Source organism: Chenopodium quinoa, unplaced genomic scaffold (assembly GCF_001683475.1).
Source record: "Chenopodium quinoa cultivar QQ74 unplaced genomic scaffold, ASM168347v1, whole genome shotgun sequence".
Lineage (NCBI taxonomy): Eukaryota > Viridiplantae > Streptophyta > Magnoliopsida > Caryophyllales > Amaranthaceae > Chenopodium > Chenopodium quinoa.
Genome location: NW_018742205.1, coordinates 7,926,042 through 7,937,268, shown reverse-complemented (window position 1 = coordinate 7,937,268; position 11,227 = coordinate 7,926,042). Strand labels below are relative to the sequence as shown.

Sequence of the window (11,227 nt, the reverse complement as noted above, 5' to 3'; positions counted from 1 at the left end):
CCTATCTTGTCTGTCCATGATATCTGTTCATTAACAACGTTATATACTAATCATCAACACAATTACTGGATTAGAAATTAAACACGAGCAACAATTAGGGATTAGTAATTAGGGATTGACGAATTAAAGGCAACGACAAACGGTAAATTTCAAATGTCAAACGTCAAATTAGAAATGTTCCAAATGTTACAAATGTTACAAACGTTACAAATTCAGAGACAAAATCAAGCTAGTATTCTACTACAGCATTCTACAAATACAAAATTAGGTCTCGGTCGGTCTAGATGGACACGTTCTCTGGTTGTGACCCTGTTGGTGACAGCGGCTGCATTTTCTCGGGGGGCGGTTAGTCTCATCCATTTCATCGCGTATGCGCTTTGACTTTGGTTGACCTTGCCCTCGTACCATGCTGCCGTCCAGAATGAGTTTAGGGCCGCTGAACTCTGTCCAGGTCGTCTCACAGGGGATAGACCAGAACTCTGGTGCATAGGTGTTCGTATAGGCCTCCGATTGCAGCACACGGTCCACCCATGACCGCTCTGATAGTGAATACTTCGCACAAACTGCTAGAACATGAGAACATGGGAGGTGGAATATTCGTGGTTTGTTGCATGTACACGTTCTTTACTGAAAGTTAACAGTATGTTTATGACCTCCTAATCTACCAAGTCACTCTCCCCTTTCTGTTGTAACTTGATATATATGCAGTCTGCGGTTATACGCATCCACTCTGTGATATCTTGCTTTTGCGGTGTTCTTCTCCAGAATGGCAGTGACCTTGGGGGGGGGGAATGCAAGTCCCTGTTCAAACCTATCCTCAGAAGATTCCCTTCTTAAAGTGAAATACCTGTTAACTCTGTGGAAAGTTAACTCGACAAGAGACATGATCGGTAGAAACCGAGCTCCCTTTTCAACACATTATTAAATGTTTCAGAGAAGTTTGTAGTACATATCTCATATCAGCGACCAGCGTCGTGAATCAAAGACCACGTAGGAAACGTCACTTGGACATATACTCTATGGCCTTGGTACATGCCTGACCGATCGAACACAGATCAACTTGCAGTTTTCTTTTTTGCCTTTGGTACGCAGCAGCCTTGAACATATCTCTCATATCGTTGCTTCGTACGTGAGTCTTCAAGTTAGAAGCCATGTGACGAACACAAAACCGTTGATAGGCTCGCGGCTCGTTGAATCCAACGTTCGGATCATTAATTGCTGCAATGATCCTAGCATGTCGATCAAATATAACACAGAGGTCATCTCGTTGCGTGACATGAACTCGAATGCAGCCCAGAAACCAAGACCAGCTTGAAGTGTTCGTCCCTTTCAACCAACGCAAATGCTAGCGGAAATACTCGGAAGCTTGCATCCACACTTGTAGCAACCAACAGTGTTCCTTTATACTTCCCGTACAAGTGCGTCCCATCGATACAGATAACAGACATACAATGTTTAAAACCATCGATATAAGGACCGAAGGCCCAAAACACTCGTTCAAACACTTCCATGTTGCTATAGTAAAAACCATCCACCAGAGCTTTGTGTTTCCATACAACAATGGTTCTTGGGTTTGACTGTTGGAGTGCTTGCATGAAATGCGAAAGTCTTCCGTAAGAACTCTCCCAATCCCCAAATATTTCAGCTATAGCTTTCTCCTTGGCATACCATGTTCTTCGATACGGAATATCGAAATGAAATTTCTTGGAGATGAGATCCTGTATGAATTCAACTTTCAAGGACGGATCTTTCTACACAAAGGACTTCACATACTCAGATATTGGACGAATCCAAGTGTGGGTGATCAGTAGATACTACTTCAGTGACATAGTTCTCCCGGTGCAAGCCTTTGTATGCGACTAGGGTAAACCCACGCGAGTGCTCACTTGTTTTAGTACCCCGTAACGACCAACCACATTTCTTCTTGCATCGCAGATGAAGGACATTCTCATTCGAGGTCACTGTGGTGTAGAATTGATTCCTCTGTATAGAATACATCTTCACAATTTCTTGAAGCATTTTCTTACTTTCAAAAACATGCCCTTCTCAAATTCTCCCCCCGGAACAAACGATATATGGCTACCCGATTCGGCCAATACTGATCAACTTCATAGTTCTTGTTTATCATACTGAACCAAGGTATGGGAGTTCTAATCCATGTTGTCAAGTCCATCTTCCTCCTCTCCGCTCTCGGCCTCATCATTTATTTCCACATACACATCATACATAGACAATTCGTTATTCACAATATTTTCAAGATTTTCAAGATGATTTAGCATAGGTTGAGATGGTGATGCTTGAACATCATCTTGCATAGGTGAATAATTATGCAATTGCATCGGTGAAGGTTGGCCGGACATTGCCAAAGATGCCCCCCCATGTAAAGGTGAAGCTATACGAGAACTAACACTACTAGAAAACAGCTTGATTCCGACGGAAATATCCGTTGGAATCAGTCGAAATTCCGTCGGAAATTGGTCTTCCGACGGAATGCCGTCGGAATGTTCTGTCTCAAAATCCTTCGTAGGAAATTCGACCTTTAATTCCGTCGGAAGGCTAGTTTCCGACAGATTGATTTCTGTCAGCGCTTTTTTTTACTTTAATTGAAATTCCGTCGCAATTTTCTGACGGAAATTTTCGTCAGAATTGGAGAGGTTTCCATTTCCGTCGAAAGAGGTATATTCCGACGGAAAGTTCTGTCGGAAGAGGTATATTCCGACAGAAATTTCCATAGGAAAAGTCAATAAAAAAACAAAAAAAAAACAGCTAGCACCACCCCCGCCACCAGCCCACACCACCCACCACCACCACGTCCAACCCCTTTCCCACACCACCCACCACCACCACGTCCAACCCCTTTTCCCACACCACCCACCACCACCAGATCCAACTGAAAAACCCACCCACCAGCTTAACCCGTATCCCCTCCCCACCAGCCTAACCCGTATCCCCTCCTAACCACCCAAATACCCCCACCCACCTCGCCAGATCTATAAACCACCACGACCCACCTCGCCATTCCACACCCTCCCAAATCACCACCGAAACCACCCAAAACCACCACCGAAACCACCCTAAAAAACATCAAAAAAAAAAACATCAAAAAACCACCCAAAAAAAACCGAAGTAATTCAAAAAAATTTCAAAAAAAAAACGAAGTAATTCGAATTTTTTTTAAAAAAAACGAAGTAATTCGGAAAAAAAACCCAGAAATTTCAAAACAAAACCTAGAAATTCGGCTACAAAACCCAGAAATTTAGGCTTGTTCTTAAATGTTTCAAGCGAAACCCGAAAAAAAAAATAAGAGAAAGAGAATAGACAACTTACCTTGAATTCCATCAAAACCTCTAAATTGACTTGAATTTGGGTTTTAAAGGTCAAATTCGACCATGAAAACTCTATATCTAGGGTTTTCATGGTCGAATTTGACATGAAAAACCTTATTTTGTTCTTTGATGTTTCATGCTTGGGTGTTGCGATGCATGAAGAGAAATGAAGGAAGGAGAAGGAGAAGAGAGAGAAAGAGAGGGCGTAGGAAAGAGAAAGAGGGAGGAGAGAGAAAGAAAGAGGAGAGGAGTTTAGAGAGAAGAGGAAAGATAAGAGGAGGAGTTTAGAGAGAAGAGGAAAGACAAGAGGAGGAGTTTAGAGAGAAGAGGAAAGAGGAGAGGAGAGGAGAGAGAAAGAGAAGAGAGGCGGAGAATTAGAAGAGGAGAGGAGAGAGAAAAGAGAAATGAAGGGGGAGGGGGTGTTCCGGGTTTTTTGAAGGGTTATAAGGATTTTTTTTTTTAATTATATAATTATATTCCGACAGAAATTTCCGTCGGAAATCTAATATTCCGACGGAGATTTCCGACGGATTTTATTTCCGTCGGAAAATTTTATTCCGACGAAATATTCCGTCGAAAAGCCCATATATTTTGATGGATTTATATTCCGTCGGAAATTCCCAACGGATTTCCTACGGAATTAAAATCTGCCGGAATTTCTGATTTTTCCGACGGAAGTACGTGTCCGTCGGAAATCGGCCTATTTCTAGTAGTGTAAACGGCATGTGAAATTGATCGTCGTGCAGGACTCTACTGAAAGATCACATCCCATATTCATTTGATGGAATGTCGTGTGAGGGCATTTGCAAGGACTCTGTGTTGTAACCGGAAATATATGTAGCTTATTGTTCTGGCCGAGTACTTTGTTGGGTACATATAGGCATCATTTCTACATATATCTCAGTGGGAACACCCTTCATTGCCACGACGCTCCTCAAAGCTTTCAAATGTTTATCCGTAGAAAGTGAATACTTGAACCCCATTGATAATCTCAAACCTCATTTTAATGTTTAGTTGAATATTCATTGGGTTTGAACCAATACTACTATGAACCTCGTTCATCAAATCATTGAAAGTCATGTCCGGTTCAAGTGTTAGTGGTTCCATATTTCCTCCATTATACACGACATTTGGTCCAACAAACAAATTTCACCTCCCCACCGACATAACAAAACTACTTTTTGTGCAGCCATATTCTACATAATATCCAAAACACATTTAACTTAAAGACACTAAATCATCATAATTAAACAACAATGTAGACATACTTTGGAAATTACAACAACTTAGAAGCACTAAATCACCATAATCAAACAACAATGTAGACATACTTTTCAAATTACAACAACTTAGAAACCCTAAATCACCATTATTAAACAACAATGTAAGTTATCACAATTACTCAAAAACTAACAATTATCAACCATTATCAACACTATCAACAATTATCTACACTAACAATTCAACATTTTCAACAATTATCTACACTAACAATTCAACATTACCAACAATTATCAACACTAACAATTCAACATTATCAACACTAACATTCACAAAAAGTATCAACAATTATAAAAAAACCTAGATTTTAAAAACCTAAGAAAGAGGGGGCAAGTACCAAATTCAATAAGGAAGTGAAGAGAGGGGGCGTCCAGGCTGTCGGTGGCCGCTCGTCAGAGGGAGACGCCGGTGGGGGGGGGGGGGATTTCGATTGAGTGCGAGAGAGATTGAGTTAGTGAGGAAATTTGAGTGAGAGAGAGAGAAGCTGGGTCTGAAATGTATCAGCGATAAAACCGCAGACTGAGACAGCGTTGCATTAAACACTAAAAACGCTGGCTCAGTCAGCGTTTTAGTGCGTTTGAATTTATTTATTTTTTAACATTTTAAATATCAGAAATTACGAAATTTAAAAAAAACAAGTCAACATGTAAAACGCTGTCCGAGACAGCGTTTTACAAATTGAATTTTTTTTAAAAAAAACCAGGGTATAAAACATTGTCCGAAACAGCGTTTTACCCTATAAGCTTAGTTTGATAAATAATCTTGCCACGCATCTACTTTACAAAATTGTTTGTGAATAAAGCTTACTTTGGAAAAAATTCATAGTATCAAATCATAACTATTAGTGAAGCTGTCATAATAATGAAGTAGTGCAAGGCAACTTATCTAAGATAGAAACTTGTTTATGCTGGTGAAAGATATCCTGGCCTACCTTGTCGAAATTAGAATCAATAATGAAATACGACAATTAAGCAGACAATCAAGTAAAGAAATTTAATTAAAATAAAAAAATGGTGAAGTGAATACATGAATAAATATACGTGGTTCAGCTATTGTTTTGAAATTGGAAACAAAGTGGTCCATTCATAAAACTAATCATCCATTAATTAATTACTCACTAATTAAAACAATAGACAAACCTAATATCAAAATCCCAACCACCACCCAACCTATGATACCAAAAAATCAAGACAAGCGAGTGTTGTAGGTGCAATCGGAGTCGGAAATTGATCGCGTAGAGACGGAGATATTGAGATTACATGAGGCAGAAGAGACAACATGAATGTTTATAAACAGTAGCGTGACCTTGCCGGAGATACGTGTACGCGTGGTAAGCGGCAGAGTTCCGGCAAGCAGGTCGGAAATAACAGGCTGAGAGTTAGACAGTAATCGATCCGCCATAACAGTAAGAGTAAGGTTCATAGGCAGGGTCTCCCCAGCCGAGATCTGACCTGCGGGAATAGGAGCTTGTCCAACCATCTGACCCCTGTAATCTACAAAGGCGGAGCTATCTGAAAACTTGAGGCCGACTTTATTAGGATTCTTGACAGTAATGGAAGCATCAAGGGAAACGTTGAGGTGGACTTTCATTCTGAGGGCGTCAAAGGAAACGTCCATGTCATGGAGGGAGACGGACTTGACGGTGGTGACTGGGCGCTTGGCCTTAAACACGGTGGCTCCTAAGATTGAAAATAGCAACACCAACCCGATTACGACGCCCAACGCCACCAACCAACACCGTCTCCTCTTCCGCCGCTTCTCATCCATTTTTATTTTAATTTAATTACTGCTGCTGTTTGCTTTCTGTTTCTGTTTACTTCATTAATTTATATTCTGGAATTTCGGTATTTTCTGTTTCTGTTTGTGTTTCCAATTTCCAACTCAGACGCCTCTCCTTCTATAACGGCACTAAACACTTTCCTAACTTGTGTACGAAGTTGTGAGGACTTAATTGACTATTGTTGCCCAGAATGCCGACTTTTGCATTTCATTCTCTCCTTTCCTTTTATAACCTCCCACCTATATCACAAATTATTTTTTATACATCAGGAATACAACTGAACTAGTCTAGGCTATAGCTTCTAGAAAAGCCCCAACATAATGCATCTTTATTTACTCCCTTCCGTTTGTTCGGAGTATTACACTTCAATCCGCATATGATTATAGACAAAACACAATTAATTAACTTCATTATAAACATATATAAGTATGATAGTTGGATTCTAAATAATTATAAGAAAATTTAGTGGGATTAATATTTTATTTTAAAGCAAAAAAAAAAAAAAAAAAAAAAAAAAAAAAAAAAAAAAAAAGAGGGTTTCAGATGTCCGATTATACAAACCGAATTCAGAGTCTAAATAAGTAAGCCGGATCGGACTCGAACTCGGACCAATCGGATTGGGATCAAGTCCAAGGTTCGTTTATTAAATGGACCGGATTCCCATTTGGCTCTATCCGACCCGAGTCTGATTCATTGCCAATCCTAACAATTCTTCCTTATCTCTGCCTAGAGATGAAAGTTCGGTGTACAATTTGGATTGTAGCCCAAAACGTATTAATTCGGTTTGGGGTTTTCTTAAAAAAATCCAAATCGTTTTACTACTCGGTTCAATCCAATCCAAGCCATTTTCTATTTTTTTTTTAAAAATAAACCAAATCCGAAATTTTGGACCTAATGTTTTTGGCTTGATTTTTCACATGTTTCCTGTATATTTTTTTTTTAAAAAAAAAAAACATTTTATTTGCACCTAAACATCAAATGATTAGAATGTCATGTCTTAACAAATAACAAATCCTATTAAAGTCTTACAAGGCCTATAAGTTGGCCAATGGCAGCAATTAACATAAAAAAAGTTCAACTATTCCCATCCTCCTTAGACCACTCTCAATGGTGAGCAAAAAAAATGCTCACCCACTCTCTCTCTACCCACTTTCTCTCTCAACAAATCAATTTTGCTCATGGGCAAATCTTTTTCACATTTTCTCTCCCAATGGTGAGCAAAAAAAAATGCCCACCCACCACTCTCTCTCTCTTACTTTTTCAATACCCCACCATTACTTTCTCTCTCCTACACAACACTTCTTTATTTATTTATTTCATTTATATTTTAACAATGTTACTCCAAATTTAACAATGTTACTCCAAATAAATAAAAACTAGTTTAAATTTGTGTAACTTATTTTTTTATTTTTGTCTTTTTTATCGTTAAAATTTGTCGTAAAATTACGTACGGTATATAAAAAAATTGTAAAAAAAAGCTCAAAATTTGTTAAATGTTTTTATTTATTATAAAAGCGGTACAATACTAGAAACCAATTACATTTGCAACGTCATGCGTAATTAAACTTAGGAAATAAAATAAACACAACAACTAAAAAATAACTCGACTGCGTACGGAAAAGTAGCTATGCCATAGTACTTGGCTTTATTTAAGTCGTCTAATTTCTCCCTAATCACGTGGCCCGTATCGTTGCCAAATATGTTCGACTAAATCACGTTTCAGAGATAGATGAATTTCTCTGTCACGGAGGGTAGCTTTTCGTTGTAGAAATGCGTTGAAGTCAAAGTTGGTAGGTCGGCCTACGTTGAATTCAAACGGTGGCGTTGTAGATGTTGATGCTGGTGTTGATTCTTGTTGCTCTTCTTCGTAGAAGGCTCTCAGAACTTCGGCTCGAGTGTAGTTGTGGCGCTCATCTTCAACAATCATGTTGTGCATAATGATACATGCTTTCATTATGTCCCGCAGTATGTCCTCGTCGTACGCCAGCGACGGTTTGCGTATTATTGCAAATCGAGCTTGTAAAACACCGAAAGCTCTTTCAACGTCCTTTCGAGCGGCAGCCTGGTGGTCAGCGAACATTTTATCTTTAGCCAGTTGAGGGAATGTGATACCCTGAACAAAAGTTGCCCACTTCGGATAAATGCCGTCGGCTAAGTAATAAGCCATGTTGTATTCATGGCCGTTAACTGTAAAATTTACCAGAGGAGCTCGACCATGCAGAACCTCATCGAACACTGGTGAACGGTACAACACATTAAGATCATTACAAGATCCGGGAATACCAAAGAAGGAATGCCATATCCATAAATCCTGATCCGCAACGGCTTCCAGTATTAGCGTTGCTTTCTTGTTCCTACCGGCGTACTGCGCTTTCCAAGCCGTTGGACAGTTCTTCCACTCCCAATGCATGCAATCAATGCTGCCTATCATGCCTGGAAAACCACGCAGTTCATTTTGATGCAGTATCCGGGCCAGTTCATCAGTTGTAGGGTTTCGCATGTACTCGGTTCCGAACTGATCAATGACCCCGGCACAAAAACGTTGTAGGGCAACTCGAGCGGTTGACTGACTAATTCGAACGTATTCATCAACGGCATCTGCAGCCATGCCGTAGGCTAACATTCTTATCGCGGCTGTACATTTTTGCAGAGGTGATAAGCCTAACCTTCCAGTTGCATCCCTACGCTGCTGGAAGTAAACATCACCTTCAACGACCTTGTTCATTATGCGTAAAAACAAAGGTCGTTGCATACGAAATCTTCTTCTAAATTGGGTGGTGTTGTACACAGGATTATCGGAAAAATAATCATTAAACAGCCTGGCATGTCCCATTTCCCTATCTCTTCTGTTCGTACCCCCTCTACGTGTTTTTGAAGTACGTTGGGATTGTGTTTGGGGCATGAGGAAAGATGGGGGTTGGTATGTGAAGAGTTCATCAACAAGTTGATCACATTCTTCATTATTGGAAGAAGATGAACTTGAACTTGAACTTGATGATGGTCTGGAATACATCATGTATTAATATTGTAATTTTCTGAATTGGTGTGGTTGTGGATATGTGCCATGCCTACTATATATAGCAACTATATCAAATGAATAAGTGGTTATAAATCTGAATGACCACACCGACTAAAACAATCAAATTTTCAACCACGCAATTATGTCGGTATCAATGACCCAACGTTAAAGCATACTGACAAAGTTAATTCAGAAAAATGTGACTACACAATGACAAAAAAGTGACTACTCAATGACAACAATTGAATGCAACTATGTCGGTATGAATGAGCCAAAGTTAAAGTGAAATCAGAAAAAAAAAAGTGACTACTCAATGACAACAATTGAATGCAACTATGTCGGTAACAATGACAACTGAAACCAACTTGTTAAACAACTTGTCATTCAATATTGGAAAATCAGAATACAAGCTTACATATCACATTGAAATAAAACACACCACTAATACAAGTTAAACGTAAAAGACTACATTGCGCATAATTAAAAACTTAATTAATACAAGCCTACACCTACTACAACCAAACATGCTTACAAGCCCTGTAATTTACCCAACAAAAAATTCTTGTACGACTCTTCTTCAGGAGTGAGTGGCGTAGGCGAATTCTTCAGAGCTTGCAGAATATCAAACCAGGTTTTCATTTTATGAAAGTCAAGTTCCTCCCGTTTCCTCTGTTCCTTGTCCTTTTCAATTTTGATCCTCTCTTCCTTCAGAATGGCCTCCCTCTCGCGAATTGTAGCAAATTCCTTCATTCGTTCGCTAAGCTCAGACGAACCACTTTCTGAAGCTACTTCTTTCCCTTTACGCTTGGCCTTTGCTTTCTTCACACCTTCGGGTCTTTGTATTCCTCCAGATGAAAAACCATCAATAGGGGTTTCATCCCCTCCATCGTCTCTGGACCTCTTCCCACTTCCAGCACTACCTTGCTCCTCAACATCACGAACAGCTTTTCTTTCCTCCTTTGACAAGGACCACCTCAGCTTCGGCCTCCAATTTGGATCTTTATTAAGCATTTCAACCGCGTGAAGAAAAGCGAAATTACGACCTTGGGCGAGATGAAAAAGCTTCGACGCACTTTTTATTCGGTCAGCTTCGTTGTAACCACTCCCTCCCTCCGGAAGTCTACCTGCTTCATCATAGCAAGATATCCACTGTAGTGTGTCTGCTGCCAACCTTCTTCAGTGCGACGTCAGACTCTTCATAGGTCTTGGCGGAATTATATTCGGCTTCTCCGCATGGGCACTTTGATATGCTGCGTGTACATCGCGCCAAAGGGAAGTTGCTTTCTGGCTCGTGCCTTTAATAGCATTCTCGCTGATCTCCAAGTACAACCCAATCAGAGTTTCATCTTCCGCAACTGACCAAATTCGAGTCGGTCGTGCAACAACCTGGTTGGATTGCAGTTCGGGAACTGGTGGAGGATATTGCGGCGTCTCTGGTACGCTGTCCTCTTCGCTCTCATTGAATTGTGTGTTGCTATCATGTACAGTTTCAGGTGTACATTCTTCAATAACATGGTTTCGTAGGGGAAACTGAGTGGGTGTCTGATACTGTGGAGATGGTTGCAAAGACGTATTGCCCATTCTTTGCAAGAACAATTGAAACTTGGGATTAGTTAGCAAATCATCACTAAAACCAGAAAATTGTTGGCGGAAATTTGGGTTGTTTGGATCCATTAAAAGATTCTGCATCACAAAACAAAAGATAAATATTTGTACTAAAATTTACTAATTTTTTACAAAAGATAATTTTTTTTTTTCACATAATCACATATATACTAATTTTAATACATAACTAAATTTATATATTAAAAAAAAAATTAA

At 39.6% G+C, this 11,227-nt stretch overlaps 3 protein-coding genes across 3 annotated transcripts; all 3 read right to left on the bottom strand.

Moving 5' to 3' along the window:
- Nucleotides 1-5,621: 5,621 nt before the first annotated feature.
- Nucleotides 5,622-7,078, bottom strand: LOC110731947. The gene has a single exon (XM_021911868.1). It carries the CDS (start codon nucleotides 6,372-6,374, stop codon nucleotides 5,793-5,795), a length of 582 nt encoding a protein of 193 aa, XP_021767560.1. The 5' UTR covers nucleotides 6,375-7,078; the 3' UTR covers nucleotides 5,622-5,792.
- A 978-nt stretch (nucleotides 7,079-8,056) lies between these two features.
- LOC110732954 (putative nuclease HARBI1) lies at nucleotides 8,057-9,403 on the bottom strand. Its single transcript, XM_021912946.1, has one exon. The coding sequence runs from the start codon at nucleotides 9,401-9,403 to the stop codon at nucleotides 8,057-8,059; it is 1,347 nt and encodes a 448-aa protein (XP_021768638.1).
- A 531-nt stretch (nucleotides 9,404-9,934) lies between these two features.
- Nucleotides 9,935-11,080, bottom strand: LOC110732948. The gene is made up of 2 exons (XM_021912935.1): nucleotides 10,600-11,080; nucleotides 9,935-10,530 (listed from the first exon to the last, which is right to left on the bottom strand). The coding sequence occupies exons 1-2, from the start codon at nucleotides 11,078-11,080 to the stop codon at nucleotides 9,935-9,937; spliced, it is 1,077 nt and encodes a 358-aa protein (XP_021768627.1).
- Between the last annotated feature and the right edge of the window lie 147 nt (nucleotides 11,081-11,227).